The sequence below is a fragment of the Tinamus guttatus genome, unplaced genomic scaffold (genome assembly GCF_059628265.1).
Source record: "Tinamus guttatus ecotype Peru unplaced genomic scaffold, ASM5962826v1 Tinamus_guttatus_pri_ptg000213l, whole genome shotgun sequence".
NCBI lineage: Eukaryota > Metazoa > Chordata > Aves > Tinamiformes > Tinamidae > Tinamus > Tinamus guttatus.
This window is the reverse complement of record NW_028288747.1, coordinates 9,510,560-9,528,919: the sequence shown is the minus strand read 5'-3', so window position 1 is coordinate 9,528,919 and position 18,360 is coordinate 9,510,560. Positions and strand designations below refer to the sequence as shown.

At 41.7% G+C, this 18,360-nt stretch overlaps 2 protein-coding genes across 3 annotated transcripts; both read right to left on the bottom strand.

Annotated features, from left to right (window-relative positions):
- Positions 1-1,249: 1,249 nt before the first annotated feature.
- Positions 1,250-10,008, bottom strand: LRRC66 (leucine rich repeat containing 66). The gene is made up of 4 exons (XM_010211416.2): positions 9,516-10,008; positions 6,662-6,831; positions 4,864-5,176; positions 1,250-3,831 (listed from the first exon to the last, which is right to left on the bottom strand). The coding sequence occupies exons 1-4, from the start codon at positions 10,006-10,008 to the stop codon at positions 1,250-1,252; spliced, it is 3,558 nt and encodes a 1,185-aa protein (XP_010209718.2).
- Positions 10,009-12,975: 2,967 nt separating this feature from the next.
- Positions 12,976-17,679, bottom strand: SGCB (sarcoglycan beta). 2 transcript variants are annotated; one of them, XM_088524715.1, is made up of 6 exons: positions 17,642-17,679; positions 16,372-16,578; positions 15,247-15,432; positions 14,944-15,135; positions 13,797-13,928; positions 12,976-13,215 (listed from the first exon to the last, which is right to left on the bottom strand). In XM_088524715.1, exons 1-6 carry the CDS (start codon positions 17,669-17,671, stop codon positions 13,012-13,014), a joined length of 951 nt encoding a protein of 316 aa, XP_088380841.1. In that variant the 5' UTR covers positions 17,672-17,679; the 3' UTR covers positions 12,976-13,011. The 2 variants fall into 2 exon arrangements, with proteins under 2 accessions (XP_088380841.1, XP_088380840.1); XM_088524714.1 differs by having other exon boundaries at positions 16,372-16,581; positions 17,642-17,660.
- Positions 17,680-18,360: the final 681 nt, after the last annotated feature.

Genomic DNA, 18,360 nt, shown 5'->3' with positions numbered 1-18,360 from the left:
TCTTCCTCTATGTATGGGCCCCGCTTTCAGTAATGCATTCAAAGCTTTAAATCCTAGTGACTTAAAAGTACTGCAGGTGCACCCTGCTCAGGCTTGCGTTGCGCTTTAGGCAGGTTGTCCAACATCTGGTGCTCCCTGTTTGCTGGGAGGCTGCGGCCTGCTCGCTGTTGCTGCCGTACTTGGCTCCTTTTGGGTGGAAGGCGAGCGTTCGGTAACTTCAGATCATTCTGTTTTAAAACACCCCTTAGGTGCAGCAATCTCTTCTCCCTGTTTGTGATACTGAAGCTCTGGGTAGCCTTTACACTATTGTTTTCTGTTTCCCAAAGCACAAAGGGATTTGCAAATTAGTCAAGATGGAAGCTGGCATAGGTCAATTACAATTGGCTAAATGTTGTCAATTCTCTCAAAAAGGGGCACTGGAACCAGTGAGGCAGCTTTTCTGTGATTTTCGTGATCGCCTTTGAGATCAAGGAAAGTAGGTCTGAAGAATTACGGCATTTGCAATAACTTTTTATCTTTTCTTACTTTGTCACACTCTGCCCTTAAAACTCTTGCAGACTTCATCTTGTTTATCTATCTACACCAAACTGGGAATTTGGAAATTTATAACTTGTTTCAAGAGCAGAAGGTAGTCACGCATACCATGCAACTGTATAGGAGTAATTTTTGTAGGAAAAACAAGATAATAGTGATAAGAATTGAGCAGTGCTACATTTATTTGGGACACAGAGAAATAAGAGTGCATATCAGAGACCATTTTCAAGGAAAATGAATATCTCGCCACCAACAAAAAAGAAAAAAGTAGTATATAATAAACTTAGCATTAGTTATAATAATTTTACAATTATATGTAGTTCACTCATTCTGAGTGTCCCACAGATTTTTTTTTTTTTTTTTTTTTTAAACAAGTGCTAGTCTGCATACAAATCCATGGCTTCTGGCTTATGTGTGTGCCAATGTGTGTGGCCTGAATTGTCCTTTGGCTTTATGGCACCTATGTGTTTCTAAGTTGGACGCCTAAACTAGATGAATCCGGACTTCAGAGCATAGCAGGCTGTTACATTTACCTCATAAATATCAAAGTTTCATAACTTCTTTTTCTGAAGCTAAAGGAAAATTATTGTACTGGGTGGAAACAAAACCAAAACAAGTATACAATATTTAGCAATTACTAGGAGCTTCATTTAGAAATCCAAACATTTTTGTACCTTTGACATCATCATTGTGGGAACCCTAGGGTTTTGCATTTTTATACCTCACTGAAGTTTGTTCTGCTTTGCAAAACATTAGCAAATCCATCAAAGGCTCTTTTCTTCTTAACAAAGAACTGACCGTGATTTAAATTGGTCTTATTTTTTTGATTGAGCTTTTCCCTAGAATTCTGGAGATTGACAACTGTTGTAGGATAGTTTTCCAGTGCTGTCAAAGTAGCGTCGTCCTCTGAATCACTGGAATCGGTCTTCCTGGAGGCTGTGTTTTCTCTAGTCTGTGGGAGTGACCATAAACTGTATTGTATATTTTCATTGAAAGACCTTTGTGAGAGTGGTGAGGAATATGCATTTTCCTCACTCTGATCCAGCTGGGAATATTTCTCTGTGCTGAAGCCTGACTGCGTTTTGACAGAATAGCTGGGATGATGCGGATCTGCTGTAAAGTTGCAGGACTGCGTTTCATCAGGCAGGTTACAGCTGGTGCTATCCTGCGTTTCTGAGTACTCATCGTGTTCACTTTTGTTAAAGCCTTTTTCCATGTTCTGTGTATTAGGTGTTTTCACTTGCTTCCCCTGGGGTAAGGAGTCTTCTCTCTCAGTAGTAACCATAATGCATCCTTCACTTGTGCTTTGAGGCTGAGATGGAAGAGCTGATTCACTGATGGCTCTGTCGGAAGACAGTAGTACCATCTTTCTAATAACTTGATTGCAAACAAAATCATTGGGAACAAATGTAAAATGATCCTTTTCAGATGTACTCATGTCTCCTCTTAATGCAATATCCTCTTCACTGTTATCCTCTTCAGAGGAACTCCTGTCTGTGCTCTCTGCACTGATCTCTGCTATGTTCTCCTCCTGTGCAGTGGACCTGAACCTGTGAAAGTGCTGAGCTTGAATGGAAAACGGAGGCAATGACAGGTCGGCCTCTTTGGCTGGAGTATCCTCTGTGTGTGAGGCGTACGTGGGAGAAGGTTCTGATGAAGCTAACGTATCATTAGAACTTGTATTTTGTTTGTGTGTAGAATGAGGAATAGAGTTTTGAATCGTTGACTCTGGATGGGTAGAACTCTTAAACATATCAGGAACTTTTTGGTAAGAGAAAGTGATGGTGTTGGAATCAGACTCAGTTCCGTGATCACTATGTTTGTCAGTGTAAGGTGATTCTGTTTGAGACGTGGTGGTGTCTGATCCATAACTAGCAGTGGTTTCGGAATCGTCGTCGTCATCCGTGTTCTCGTCTTTTGCAACATGCTGATGTTCAGCAGCCAGCCTCGGAGACCTGGGCGTTGTTGGGGACCCGTCTGCTTCCTTATTTGCATCAGCTTTCTCTAGAGATGACTGACAGCCGGGGAGCTTGTTGCTTGGAGGTTGTGCCAGCTCAAAATCTGATGAAGAGCTACAGTCGCTCATGGTAAACGGAACGCCTTCATCTGAAGAACTGTCGCCAAATATGTCTGCCAGATCATCTTGTTCAGCACTACCTCCTCGTTTGTAATACTCTGTGAGAGAATTGTCGCTTGCTAGGTAGGCACTTAAATTCTCATGATTTATATCTTTCTGGCTACTACTTGGTAAAATAAAATCTCGTGCGTCACTGATTTTACCCTTTTTATCATTTACACCAAGCTCTTCGTTGCAGTTTTGTGTTCTGGGTAGAACTGCTGAAGTGCTTAGGGGCTCGTTATCGTAGATCACTTCTTTCTGTTTGGGAAAATGTACTGTAACCTCTGTAGTTTCAGACTGCAGTGGATGAGATTCGTTGGCTATCTTACTGCCAGGTGTGGGAGGGAAGCTGCTCCTCTCCAAATCTTCACTGTTTGCATAGTTTGAATCTTCATGTAATGAAATGTCCTGGTTTGTTAGTTTTCTTGGTGTTATTTCCTTACTATTTCTGTAGTACATCCCTACAGAAGATGGTGCATTGGGATCAATGTTTATATAATGTTCATTGCCGATAGTATTTGCTTTGCTGTTTGAAAACAGTGATTTTTGCTCTGCTTTGATCTGGTTACTGCATTGCTTCTGGTACTCTTCCCCAGTATTGGGTGCATGTACATTATTATAAATGACACTTTCCTGCAACCTAGAGGTTTCTGTAGGAAAAATGTGTGTGCTTTTCAAAGAATTTTCATCACAGATTAATAAATTACTCCGTGTATTTGTTGGAATGCTTGCAGTACACTCTCTGCCCAGAGCTTCGTTTGAAAAAGCTTCATTAGAATAAATGTGTTCTGAAGGTGAATTTTTGTTTCTGCGCATGAGTCTCCACAGCTTCCCAAGGTAGGGCCTGGCAAAGACACCCAGGCAAAACGCAAAAACAAATGTGATGAACACTGAGAGGCAGATGGCCAATACAAGGTCTTGCCTCGTTGTTCCTTGTCTAAACATGGTGTTAGTAGCCCGGGGTTTTCTAACCAACGATGTTGAAAGCTTTTCTTTTACCTGTATGTTGTAGATGAGGTATTTATTTCTTGTTGTATTAAAAGTGCACATATAAAATCCTGCAACAGTTCTGTCAGCACTGTGTATTACTAAATTACTCATTTTATCCAGTGTCATGTGGGGAAGACTAGTATCTCTTGAAATTCTGCCAATAGGTGTCCACCAAGAGACCCCATTACCTGAAATAAAAGAAAACATGAATTAAATCTGCTTTAGAAGTAGAAAATAATAAGATTTAGGGGCAGTTTATTTCTATAAAGACATTCTATGAACATCGTTGATACATTGAACATTGCTTGTTCTTGTAAAATGTTTTTTTAATCCATGCATAATAACCAGCTATTGAGCCACGTGTCTGATAATCATCTCGTCTTCTCCTCTGCACAGAAAATGCAGCACGTGATGTGAAGCAGTGTTGTACTATTACAGCTGTTGTGGTGGGGTTTTTTTTTGTTTTTTCTTTCTCTGTGACTTTCCTAGAAAAGATGTAAAGCAGGTGGCATGTTTGATCCACCCTAGGTACTCCCACCTGGGGGTAGAGCATTCCCTGTGGACAGGCCTCTCGCCTCTGAGCGCTGTTAGAGCCTTCACCGTTTGGGCTTATGGCTCGTGGCAGATGCACCTCCTTTAAGCACTGTCTTCGCTTCTGCCTGGCTTTGTGGAAACTGCCATTTGCACTTCAAGTTCTCCCTATGAATTACAAGTGCACAATTTGTTTGCTGAATGAACTGTGCTGCAGCCATCAGCAGCTCTACTTCTGTAGAAGAGAGATAATTCTTTTCCCTTGCACATGCAAATAATATTTTTTCATTCTATTTTGCTGTAACTTTTAGAAGCGCTATTGCATCCTTTCTCATTTTTCTACATGCCTCAATATAACTGCCCCATGGCTATTAATCACAGTAGTAAGAAAAAATGCCTGATTGTCTCCTGTATGCAAGCATTAATTGCTTTAAACAATTGCTTAAACTTCTTTATTTGTAATTATATACTAGCATCACTTAACTAGAACAAAATATAAAGTCTTACCAGGAGACTAAATTTAAGATACTTTAGAGAAAACTGACTTTCCAATATTCTGATATAATACCTTCTAAACAAATAATCTGCCTTGTTAAGATTGTTTCTCAGTTCTTTTTGAACCAATTTCTTCTATCCTGCTGGGGGCATTTGAATTTTAGCAGTGTGTGAATAGAGTCCGTTTTACCTACCCCTCGTGTTATCCAAGTTGCAGTTTAGCACAGATGTCTTTCCTGTTGGGATTACAGTTGTTTTAAATGAAACACTGTCATTTTCAAGTTTTAATTTAAACTGCAAAGGCAGAAGAGGTTTCGGTAAGATGTTGGTGGCAGATATGTTGTGTGAAATTAATGAAAGAAAATGAATTAAATATTTGAAAGTATTTAGATCGTAGTTGCATACGCAAGGATTATTTGATGAATCCACTCCGAGTTGAAATATGTTCAAATTGTTTAGTATGTGTGGTGGAAGTGTTGTCAGGGCATTTCCACGAAGATCCACAACCTATTTGGAAATAAATCATTCAAAATTAATTCATTCAAAATTAATCAAGTTTAGAATGGAGTCTGAATTGGTGCATTGCCAACAATAACTGTTTAGTGTAGTGAACATTTCTAAAGAAATGAGAACAATACAACTGTTTAAAATTTCAATATTGTTGTAAGCTTTTTGAGGATTGTACTGCATTTAGCTCGCTCTCATTGTAAAATACTTTTATCTGTATGACTAGGAGTGTCACATGGCTCCTATCATTCAGTGGCTCTTAAGTTATACCCTTGGGTGCAGCAGAGGTTTCTCTTAGTGAAATGATGTAAAAAAATCTCAGTCAGGAACACACCTTATGCCTCATCATGGCTCTGTGCTCTCTAGAAATGGCCATGTTTCCTCTGAAGCTGCTGCAGTTCTTTCCTGCCTCGACCGAGCTGAAGGTGGTAAGGATCTGTGGTATCATTTTAGGGGGTGTAGGGGTATCATCTTTGTGCTTCTCTGTGCACACAAAACTATATATTTTTAATTGTAAAATCGGAACAAATGATCTCAGTAGTATTTTAATCCCCTTCAGTAGGTGTCAGAGGAGTATAATGCTTTAATACGTAATGAGAAAATTAGATGATGCATATATGTGTGTATATTATGTATGCATATAACATATACATACACTGAAACAACTAATGAACAACTTATACTTGGATGAAGAATGAAAGATGGGTAACTAAAAATGTGTATTTGATTAAAAGCACTTAAATGTATTCCTAAATTTAATGCTTTTCTGCTTGAGTCCCTCTTTCAACTCGCAGAAAACTGATAGTCTGCCCTAGACACCCTCCATACGGACTTCCACATATTTCTGTATGTATCCTGTTCTTCTCTCCCTACGGAAGACATTAAAAGGTCTGTGCTGCACAGTGCAGCGTGGTGTACAGACGTGAAGGCAATTGAGGAACAACAATAGTTTGGCTGTGGTGGCACCAGCGGCTCCTTTGGGAGTTCATCTGTCTTGCCAGAAAGCAGTTTGCAAGGTAAATGCATCTTTGTTGGCAAAACCTAGCAGGAAAAGTAACGCTGATGTGCATGTGTTAAATGGTAGAAAGTGGCGTCTGGCCCTTAAGATGGGTGCATGGATAAACAGATCAACGTTGAGACCTTTGCTAAAACATATGTTCTGCACAAGGTAAAGTTATAGATAAAATTAAGTTCCATCCCATAGTTGATCCATAGCCAGTAAACATCAATTTTGAAGATTGTGCCATAAATGAATATTTTTATTTTAAGGATGTGTTCTGTATAGGTAAAAGAGTGTGTATGTGTTAAAAGCAAATATATGTTCTATGCAAATAATGGTTATTTTCATCACTGGCTTTAATTAATATGTTAGTGTACAACTATAAAAAAGACTAATGTTTTTGCTGAATAGTTCATAACTAATATCATGAACAAGGATTAACATAAAACATGTAAAAAAAAAAAAATAGTACAATTGTTTCTAACCTGTAAATCGTTCAGATCCTTGAAAGCTTCTGGATGAATTTTAGTTATCTTGTTGTCTTGTAAGTAGATATTCTTCAGTTGTGAACAATTTTGAAAATCATTCACATCAATTTGTAGTATGTCATTGGATGACAAGTGGACAGTTTGTAAAGACTGCAACAGTCCTAGTCCTGAGGAAAACAAAATTGTTTTACACTATATACTCTTGTGTTTTTTTATGCATCAAGCAGCTTTTAAAAACCTCTTTGGCACAGTATTTATTCCGCTATTGTCTATTGCAACCTGTGGCTGCAGGCTTTGATTCATTTCTACTTAATGCTGTTAACCCATTTTAAAAGCTGTATCAGCTGTTGCATCAGCAACAGGCACTTTAATATATTTACAAATCAATGCTTGCTTTCTACAATTCACATATCCATGAAAGCAGAAACATGGCCATGGCCTCTATACCTCAAACATGACTCTTTGGAGAAACAGAGATATGAAAGGAGGAATGTGGAAAAGGACAGAATATACCCCGTTTTTAAAATCATAACATGTTAATAGTAAAAGGGAGAGAAGCAAAAACTATTAAACTTTCTGCCATTCTTTGCCATCTTCATGTGTGTTTTTTGTATGTGGAATTACTTGAACCATATTCATACAATGTAAAGCTGACTGAGAGCTACAAGGTGTTTGTGTTGATTATGGCTGCGTGCCTGTGAAATATGACGAGTGTCAGCTAATTCCCAGCACTTCCTGGTACTGACAGCATTTGTCTTGCATATATGGCTGCTCTGAAAGCTAGGAGTAACTCGTGTTTCTAAGACCCCGTGCAGGGAGCCTTTATAGTTCTAGTTTGCAAATTCCAGTTTGAAGGTTGGCACCCGAATTTTTGGCATCACCACAGTTTTGTAATATCTCTGTCTCTTGTTCTCCTTACATTTTTTTGCCCTTGGGTTTACAAGAAATCTTGAATTGCAGTTTGCTGAGTAATTCTCTGGGCTGTCTGCATAAAGCTGACAGGGTAATTCATTCCTACTGTAACGTTAGAGGCAGGGGGTCTGAAAGGCACTCCGAAGCTCTGGGAGTTCACAGAATTCCAGAATGGTTGAGGTTGGAAGGGACCTCCAGAGACCATCTAGTCCAACCCCCCTGCTCCAGCAGGGACACCCAGAGCACGTGGCACAGGGGGGCATCCAGGCGGGTTTGGAAGATCTCCAGAGAAGGAGACTCCACAACCTCTCTGGGCAGCCTGTGCCAGGGCTCTGTCACCCTCACAGGAAAGAAGTTCTTCCTCACATGGAGGTGGAACTTCCTGTGTTTCAGCTTGTACCCATCACCTGTTGTCCTGTCACTGGCCACCACCGAGAAGAGTTTGGCCCCATCCTCCCTATGATCACCCCTCAGGTACTTGAATATGTTGATCAAATCTCTTCTCGTCTTCTCTTCTCCGGGCTAAACAGGCCCAGCTGGCTTAGTCTTTCCTCATACAATAGATGCTCCAGGCCCTTAATCATGTAGGGTCGCTCTGTGCTCCCTTGCTGCTTCATGAAGGTTGCCTGCTTGAAGCTACTTTTGTGCCAAAGTGTCACCTCAGTGTGTGGCACCGATGGATTGCAGCCAGGTCTGTCCGGAGGGTTGCTTTGTGGTCAAAACCCCAGCTTCAGAATTTATGCTCGACTTTCTTGCCATGTCTCCTATGCTAGAGCTTAAAAAACAGAAGGCTGATGAGGTGTTTTGGAGTATGAAAATAAGTTCTGGACACCTATTTAAACAGGAGATGACAACCTGCAAGTATAGTGAAATGGAGTGTAGCAATTTGATTTGCTTATAACATCTAGAAATTATTGGAATCATCTACAGTCAAGTGTAATCTTTCTGATCCAGTATGACATCCTCTATGTCCTATATACATTGTTATATAGCCAAACAATCAACTTCTCCTCAGTATATTTTATAAGCAGTTTCTATGCTTTCCACAAGGAACCTTATAGATACATGCATGTACACTTAGCAAAATATGAAGAAGAGCTTACTGCATACCACAGAATTATTTGGTTTCAGAAAAGGGGTAATAATGGACATTCTAGAACTGTGGGCAGTTTCAGTTCTCTTTGAGATAAGCCTTTCTTTTCTGCCTGATATTTATTGAGATTAAGGCCAAAGAATATGATGATATCAGAGGTCAGTAAAATTCAACAAATATGTGTGGGTTGCTCACACTACAGCTTTTGCTTTATTTGAGTACTTTTTGAATCATGTGAGTTATCTGTTTCTGAGGGCACAGGCTGCAGTATGCTCAGTCTAATTCAGGACCAGGAAATATTTCCTAAAAGTTTATGGAAGAAAGTTTATTAAAAGACTAAATTCTCTCTCATTAATAGGTGTAATTTAAGGTGTGCTCTCTGAAAACACATAACAAAGAGATGGCAGGATTTTTTTTTGAAAAAATGTTTTGTTGCCCTTGCGAAATACTGAAGTGTGAGCAACTTACTTAAGAGTATTAACTTTCTTCTGAAAGTAATAGTATGAAATCCTTTATCAATCATTTTCTTAATTATAGAGACTTGGAAGCTGGTGTTTTAATTCTATATATTTTTACTTCTCTTCCTATGAATCAAGGAAAAAATACTTCCTTGCTGCTCAGAGGTTGATTTTGTTATTGTTTGACTGGCTCTAAGGCATTATAATTACAAAGATTACACACAGACCTTTTTTTTTTTTTTTTTTTAATATACTTGCACTCAGGTGAAACTTTCCCTCACCATGAACATAACTAAATGAGGTGGTTCTGCTCTAAAGTAAGGTATATGCAGTTGTATCTAAAATCCACTTCTCTCAGGTGGTGTGTTTAAGGGTTTGAAATACTTACCCTCAGGAATCCTGTTGAGGCTGTTTCTTTCAACCGCCAGTACTTTCAAAGCGGGCAGGAGCCGAGAGGCTTCTCCGTCCCCCTGGGCTGTGTGCGCCGGCGGGCCCAGGGTGAGGGTGCTGAGCGCGTTGCCGTTGAGGTTGAGAGTTTCTAGAGAGGGCAGATTTCTGAAAGTGGTCGCAAAGGAGAGTTCAGAAATGAGGTTGTTGCTGAGGTTCAGGTGTTTCAGCATCCATTCTGGGTTTCCGCCTGTAGCGCGCAGCAGTGTCGTAATGTTGTTGTAACTTAAATCCGCTGTTAGCACTGTTGGTGTTATGTCCTCTGGAATAGCAGATATTCCAGTAAATGAGCAATTCACTATGAAGTTCCCATCCCACCAGCAGTCTGAATGATGAGAACTATTGGAAGGGCTCAGATGTGAATTGGTTTCCAAAGATCCAGGAAGAATAAAGTAAAGGAGCGCAGCTATGACACTCGGGTGAAGAATATCCATCATGTCTCTATGTAGATGTGGAATTAGGGTAAGTTCAACGTAACTACAATCAAGTAGAAAGCAGAAATACTGTTAACATTGAAAAACAAGCCAACACCCAAACCACTGCCCATTTGCTTCCTTAAACACACACTTTTGGAATTTTAGCTATTTTTTCAGAAAGCTTATTCAGAAATACCCTCCACCCTCCGCTTCTCCCCAAACCAATCCTCACTTTCTTACTCTTTCCTGTCCTTACCATGAGGAACACTGCGCCGCAGAACTCGAGAACTGAAAGTATGGGAGACTTTTGAAACTAACCTGTGCTATCATACACTACTATCACTGAGCAAAGTCCTCCGGTTATAACGTGTGACAAAGAGCTGTGGAATGGTGGTTCTCATAGTTAATAACCGTCTTCACCAGCAATAACACAACACCGGGCCTTAATGAGATTAGATTCTTGAAAAAAAACACTTCTCAACACCGTCATGTTTTAGGATTTATTGTTCCATTTCAAAACAAAGATGAGAAATTCAGTTGTGTTTTTTATTTATCAAAACAAGCCTTTACAAATGCAGAGAGTTCTTCACATGTAACTTATTTTAAAGAACTCAGTGCTGTACTTTATCCAGGCATGTAGTCTGTACTTTACATACATCTAGACTCTCAAGTGCATTTGCAGGATCAAAATGTGTCACACAGTGCCGCAAATGAGTACAAGGGAAAAAAAAAAGGCACAACAGGCATGTGTGGCATCAGCATTTCTCAATCTGTAGTGAAAACAACAATATGTTAATAATAAGTGAATAACAGCCAACAAATTGATAACTTGTTTCAACTGGTGTCTGTATGATTGGGTTTGCTATTTTTTGACTAGAAATCCACACTTAAAAAACAATTCTCCAAACATATTTCTCAAACTATAAACTAAAAGTAGCTTTGTGACAATTTTTCTGCTGTATTGCACGTAGTATTTTAATAGGAGTTCAGAAAATTAAAGAATCCAGCAGTAGCACACAGACATATTGTATTAGCCAGTATTAGCCAGACAAGAGCTATATGTAGTCTACTTGATCGAGGAAATATTTTTTATTTACCAAGGTCTATTTCAGCTTTGAGGGTTCTGCCGATGCTACTATTAGTAAGAGAACAAAAGTCCTAAAAATGTTATGGTTTGTTTCTTCTGCTTGGTTCTAACAAATACCATTTAGGGCACTGGTCAGAGCAGGAGAGATGTATGCATGATTAATACTAAGTGCAGTAAAACTACAGATGCAGTGTGCAAAATGTGAGCACTTTTAACTGCTTACAGTGACTTTTGTTACATTCTATTCTATTTTTGTTCAAAATAACCTTGGCCCCCAACTGAGCATCGAATCTTTGTGCTGTGCCTCCATGCAACTTTAATTACAGCCTTCCCTCATGGGACCCCTGACTTTCTGTGGGGTGTAAGGCCTGACCTACAGATCCCCCCTCTAAAATCACTTCCACCTTTTTACTAAAGGCAGGAATTCAGACCTTAAATAGGAAGCCCTCTGCAGCAGGGACTGACTTGTCCTCTGTGGAACTCTGCCTGCTTTGAGCTATAAAACGAGACTAGATTGTAATTTGTGTCATAACAAGTGAAAAATTCAATTACAAAGTTAATATGTAACCTTTGCACAACTTCTGGGAAGCAAAGTAGTTGCTTATCTAGAAAAACTTGTCAAGTGCTTCTCGTGTCACCTTTGTGGCCTCCACTAAGGTTACTTGATGCTAGTGCAAAACAAACAAAAAACCCACACACAAAACTGGAAAACAAATAATAAAAAAACACACAAAAATACAACCCCCCCATGGGGGGAAGGGTGTAATCGTACAATGCACTGTTGTGTTTTTAGTACAGAACACCTCATCTCCAAAGTATTTATAGGCTATGATAGTTTCTGTAAGATCTTAGTACATCATGCACAAAGTTTCCCTTTTGATAAATTCAGATACATGTTAACCATGTTGTTGTGGGCTCCTATGTCCTTACATTTAGATTTAGACCTGCACTTTTATTTAATTCAGAATGTAATTCCGAGCTGCTCAGTAATGCAGTGGTACCAATATTCATGGGGAAAAAAAACCAACAAACACCTCAACTGCTGCTGCTTTTAGCCATGCTGTGCAATAGCTTATCAGCTGTAAAATAATGAATTAATATATTTGCATTAAAGCACCCAGGAAAACTCTTCCTTCTACGTAGTAAGCAAAATCAGTACATTTTTTAAAATGTACTTTTAATATAAATACACTTCATAAATACTTCACATATATCAAGCAAGTGTAGAATACTTGAACTGCCCAGATATAATGGAACTTGAGAAACATGTAATTTGTTTCCCCTCTTACCAGCTAGAATATTTCCAAATGAAAAATTATTTTCATACTGTACCTTACTTTGCAAATATTATTCACAGGTTTTTTTTTTAGCTTCTTGAGAGTCCAAGGCCAAAGGAAAGCAATATTTAAAGGATAATGTGCCATTGTCTGTCTTCTAGTACACAGCTAGTGTGCTAGAAACTAGTGTACACAGTGGTAGGCCACTTAATTTGGAGAGAAATCTCTGCATCAACCTTGGCAAGAGAGAACAGAGGACACAAAGTTTGCCGCTTCAAAGGATGCACTGGCATTTCCTGCCGAAGCACCTCAAATTGGAATTTTTGGAAGTGAGAGGCAAGATTAAAAAATAAAAAGCGCTAGAGACAACTGAAGGCAGTCAGTATCATTTCTAAGATCAAGTTTCCTTTAAACACATTTTGCTGGTCCCAATTCAGGCAGGTACTTCAGTGTGCATGTACATTGGAACATGCTTCAGCACCTTACTAAACCAGAACAAGGACAAATCTGATGATGGAAATAATACTGCTGAGCACAACCTGTGTTTAAAAAAATACCATGGGATCAACGTTAGCATAAACTGCTGCAAAAGCAGAGCTGCTTGGAGGCACGCAGCCACCGGAGCAGCGGGAGAGCTCTGCGGCGGCGCCGTGTCCTTCAGCGGGACAATCCGCAGGGATTGGCCGCCGTCTGGCAGCCCATGTTGTGCCCCGTCACTTGCACCTTGAAGAGGGTCCCGTCCGCGCACATGCAGAGCTTGAAGCGCAGCCAGTTGCCGTTCCCGAACTGCTCCCCGTAGGAAGAGCTCGGCAGCCGCGCCGGGCTCACCATCACCGTCCCGTTCAGGATGATGCTGCTCTCCTGGTGAGAGGGGACAAAAAAAGGGCATGCATGTCACCAAGGCAGCCTCGTTCTGAAAAGGACGAGTTCAACCAATAAAGCACATCGCTGGAAGGCTGTAGGACTCAAATGAATACTGTCCATAAAACTCTGTAATGGAAGGTGTTGTTTTTAAATTCAGTTTGTGACTAACATCCACCACTTCCTCAACTGTAACCAGGAAAGGACTTTGCTATTCCAGAATATTCTACTCTATTGAGACAGACAATCATAGTACGATACACAGTGATTCAGTTTAGGGAGCCATCGGCCAACACAGTCAATCTAAAAATGAATGCCTGAAATGGAAATCAGGATGTGAACTTCTGCTTCCAGAGGCACACGCATTTATTTCTCCCCTGCCCTCCCGTCCCCTCCAATGCTCTTCCTCACTTCCAAAGCTGCAGGATCTTCACCTTGCCGAAAGCCCAAGCGAGGGCTGGCGAGGCGCCCTGGGGCAGCCCCTGCAGGGCCGGAGCCTTCCCGGGCGCCCTGCTCCGCGGCCAGGAGCAGCTCTGCCTTCGTTTGGAGCTAAGCTGCTCAAGGGCTGAGCTGACACTTACTGCTTTGAGCTCCATGTTGCCTCCCATGCGGAACTCAATGGTCTTGCCTGTAATGAAAACCCCTTCGTTTCCACGGACTATAGCACGTCCATCAACCTTTATGTTTAGATCGCTGGTTGCATTGCTGGTAATCTAAGAACATTAAAAACAAAACAAAGGGAGTATTGTAGATCGCTGAAAAAGTACCACTTGGATTTGTTCAAATATCTATCACCTGAAAAATATTGTTTAATAATAATAAATCAATGTACTTTGCAACCTTCTCCCACTACGCCTGAAAAGCTTCCACTGTTTGTTATTTTCTGCACTTAGATATAGAAAAAAAGGATTACCCAAGTTCGGAGATATATAAAATAGCTTATTGCTTGCATATCATTTGATTGCAATAAAAACATCAACAATTTCCATGGAAGAATTATATGACATATATAACTAACCCTGGTAGCAAATGCAGCTTCCTAATCTGACTGGTTACTGCTTGACCCTCTGTAAATCTGCTAAAACTACTAACATGATATAGCAGAACTGGGGACTGTCAACGCTCTGAAGGCCTTTGCTATGAGCGATGCTAGGAAATAAATGACTTTTAGTCTAACATGGACACTTCTAATGCAACCACATTGATGTTTAGGCTTTTGGGTATTCTGATAAGAACATGTTTAACTTGGAAGCCTTAAGTTAATGGAACTTCTACAATGCTATGGATGTTCTCTACACTTTTCCTCAGACTTCTAAAAATCTGACTGTAATAACATTTATCCAAAATGATGCATGAAATTCTATTAGTTATTTTTGTAGTTCGAAATGTAGTAATTAGAAACAGAAAGCTTCTTGGAGATACTGTTTTTGAAAGCTATCTGTGCACAGATTCATAAACGCTTAATGAAAACTTTCTAAAACATTTTTCTAATCCTGATAAAGGAGTGAGTATGGCATTTTTGATATTACACTCATTTAATAATATCACTTTCAATTTATATTGTACTTTTAAAGATGACCTAGATTTTCAAAGCTGCATTTTTAGCCCTACTAATCAAATTTCTAAACATGCTGGAAAGATTAGATTACAATAAAACTTACTCTATTATGAAGAAAAATGTGTAATTAACTCTTGCAAAAAGTAAGTAATATTAAAAAAAAAGTATACCCTCTCTGTAGAAGCCTTTTGTACATTCAAGATTTTTACTCCATTTGGCAGATGAAACTCATGCGTTTCATAGTCTGTGCTGAACAAGGTGTTTTGTGTCCGTGGGTCAACAAACTCCATGCCAATGTCACTGGTAATAGAAGTTTTGTCCTTCTCCACACTGAGCTTTGTTGTTCCTTGCTGAAACACAATCTTCAGAGACAAAGTCTTAAGTTAATGGTGTTTCAAAGGTAACATATATTCATAATGTGAGCATAATTCCATACTGTGGCTCAGAAACTTTCACTTCATGATATAACTTACAGGCTGGTTATTCCCTGTAATCACCAAGTCTTCGTTACGTCTGCCTCCTACGGTGCTTTTATAGAGTGGGTGTATAACGCCCATGTCAGAAACCTGCTTAAACCTCAGCAAGCCACTCTCGTGGAACTCCATGCTGTCACAGCCGTTGGGACCAATGCGAATCACAGCCCAGATAACAAGCGTAATCTGAAAGAGAAACACACTTTATTTAATGCTTAATGCTTATGTTGACCATTCAGGTCTTCCTGTACAGAGTACTGTACTAATGGATACTATATTTAAAATAATAACTAATGTTCATGTTTGAGTTTTATGGGTAATTTAATATGTCGAATTCCTACTAGAAACATTAACATACACTTAACTATAAAATGCATTTTGTCTGACTTCTCTCATCTGAAATGATGCTCTGCGTGTGTAACATATGCATACATATGTTTGAAATTAAATCATATCCACATTTAAATCTTTTTTTATTTCTTCTTTAAGGGTAACCATGGTATCATAAGCTAAGCAGTTCTGTAGAACACAGTATTGCAACTCAAAACATACTTATTTATCCCTGACCTTATTTATCCCTGTTTCTTATAAGAAAACAGCTTCTGATGCAGATGCCTAGTTATGGAAAATAATTCATGACTTCATTGTCCGCCCAGGAGCCAGGTGGTTCAGTGAACAGCAGTAATGAGCAAGAGGAGAGGTTGAAACCACAGTGGCCGTTTCACTGTGAGCGATCCTGTGCACTTCAGTTACTGCTGCCTGTACCGTGTTCCTGCTGAACAGCTATCCTGAACGCACTTGCAGTGCACAAACAGCACCTCACAGGCTTGCTGGAAAGTCTGGAGAACAGAGAGAGGCTTTCAGGGCTCCTGCTGCTGGGCTGGGTAACAGGTAGGTCCCAGGACACTGGAATGGTGATGTCTAAACCATCTAAACAAGATTTTCCTGTCAAATCTTGTTCAGATTACAAAAAAAAAAAAAAAAAAAAAGGCAAGAGGGAAAAAAAATGAGAAGACTCCAGTACATTTTAAGTGCTTTGCAGCCACACTGCAGTAAATTTTCTCTAATAAACAATCAGAATGAAATTCATCCCAAAGCTGCTTACAGCCTCGGCATTATACTCACGATCAAATTGATGACAGCCAAAATGAAAAGCAGGACGATCACGCAAATGGCCAAGTTGCCTTTCCTGCCACGCAGGCCTGTCTTATGGAGGCGATCTTCATCGATGGGAATGTACCCTGCTTTAAAGTTACTGTTGTGCTCCTTGTTCACATTCCGGCGCTCCACGGCCTTCTCACGCATTGACTTCTTCACAGGGCCATTGGAGCTCTGCTGCAATTTGAAACAGGGGCGTGGGGAAAAGAAGAAAAATCAACACAGCAAACTGATTAGTGGAGCACACAAAATATTATATTCAATACTGTGTTTTGATCTGCCACTCAGTATTTAACCATTTATGCAATGTGCATTAATGAAATCTATGTGCAATCTCCGCTAAGACTACTGCTAATATTAGAATCCAGACATTTGTTTACAACTGATACATGTTTTTATGACTCTTTTGGCCTCGGCTGTGAAGTACTGCAGTTAAGTAATAAGGATTCAGCTGTGAAAGCACATCAAGTTTTTACCTCTTGGGGGTGATACAGGCCACAATTTACCACAAGATTTCAGCTCCCTCTGCACTAGCGCAGGAGTCTCAGAGTTTATGCAGACGTTTCAGGAGCGTGGTGAGAGGGGAGTGGGAGCTATCAGCTTGCTTTGACAGCCCACAGTTTACAGCCAACCTCTCTTACTCGCACGCAACATGAAGGAGAAACACTGTAAGGCCTCAAGCTGCCACGGAGGAAAGTTGGCAGCAGAGACCTTCAAGTCTTGAAGTAACTAGATTGCCAAGTGTATCCTGTCAATTTGACCAATGCAGGGGAAAACCCCACAGGTACTCACAGAGCGAGAGATTTGGATGCATTTTCACAACTTTGAACAAAACTTTGTTCCACCTTTCTCAACCGTTGAGGCTACTATTTCAGGTTCCTGTTCTTCAAGCAAGAGGTTGGTCTGTTTGACGGCGTTAGATTTGCTCCTCCGGAACGAACGCAGCCTGTACAGCCCGCACACCGATGTCCCCGCTGTCCCCACGGCTGACAAGCAGCCGCCCTGGCCAGGCAGGGTGACGCACGGGGCAGTTATTTATACCCTGTGCGGCCGCGGCCCGGCGGCCCCGCTCGGCTAGTGGCACCCGGCCTCGGAGACACACACGCACGCACGCACTTGTTCGCTTTGGGGCGGGAGGCGCCCCCGCCCCGGCCTGTGCGTCCCTGCGGGCCCCTCTGTCGCCGCGGCGGCCCCGGCCCCGCCGCCTGCCCCCGCCCGCGCCGCGGCGCGGACCGACCTGCTCGGGTCCGGCCGCCGCCGCCGCCATCTTCCTCCGCGGCCACCGCGCCCCCTGGCGGCACGCGGCGCTGCGAGCGCCCCGCGCCGCGGGCGTGACGTCACGGAGGAGCAGCCAATCGGCTCGCCCCGTCCTCCCGCGAGGAGCGCGGCGGGAGCGGGAGGGCGCGGCGGCGGCGGCAGGAGCGGGAGCGGGAGCGGGAGCGCCCGACGCTCCCGGCGGGCTCCTGCCCAGGCCGCGTCACAGCGCCGCGAGCGCCGCGCTGAGGTGCCACGGCCCCGGCTACCGGGAGGCCTCGTCGTCTTCTCGTTGTTATTCCTCGTTATTATTCCTCGTTATTACGGTCTGCAGCGTAGCGCTCAGGGATCCGCGGTGCTGCTGATCACGCCAGCTAGGGCGCAGTTTTGTTATACTCGCTACCTGCCCACGTACACGAAGAGTAACTCCCAGAAACGTATACGTGAACGCGCCTGCGGTTCCTATCCCAGACCATGAAAACCTCCTCGATTTACTCCTACTTGACCAAAGCAGGTCTTTATTTTCCCCTCTCTTTCAAGGCCTGAGAAGCCCAGATCGGAGATGGGGGTTTGAGACACGCTCCCCGTCCTCAGCCGCGCGTTGCCACAACGGAGCGGCGCTGTCCGCGTCGCCTGGCGCCGCGGCGGGCGGCCCGGCCCACGTCAGTGCGTTTCACAATCGGCGCTATAAAGGCGAGCGCA

Bases quoted from the DNA above. Each gene is read 5' to 3' on its own strand.
- LRRC66 (XM_010211416.2), bottom strand. From the start codon at position 10,008: ATGGATATTCTTCACCCGAGTGTCATAGCTGCGCTCCTTTACTTTATT. The intron at 6,832-9,515 runs GTAAGTATTTCA...TGTTTTCCTCAG, and splicing joins CCTCAACAGGATTCCTGAGG to GACTAGGACTGTTGCAGTCT. The intron at 5,177-6,661 runs GTTAGAAACAAT...ATTTCCAAATAG, and splicing joins AGGATCTGAACGATTTACAG to GTTGTGGATCTTCGTGGAAA.
- SGCB (XM_088524715.1), bottom strand. From the start codon at position 17,671: ATGGCGGCGGCGGCGGCCGGACCCGAGCAG. The intron at 16,579-17,641 runs GTCGGTCCGCGC...AAATTGCAGCAG, and splicing joins CGGCGGCCGGACCCGAGCAG to AGCTCCAATGGCCCTGTGAA. The intron at 13,216-13,796 runs GTAAGTGTCAGC...CCCTCTCACCAG, and splicing joins GCAACATGGAGCTCAAAGCA to GAGAGCAGCATCATCCTGAA.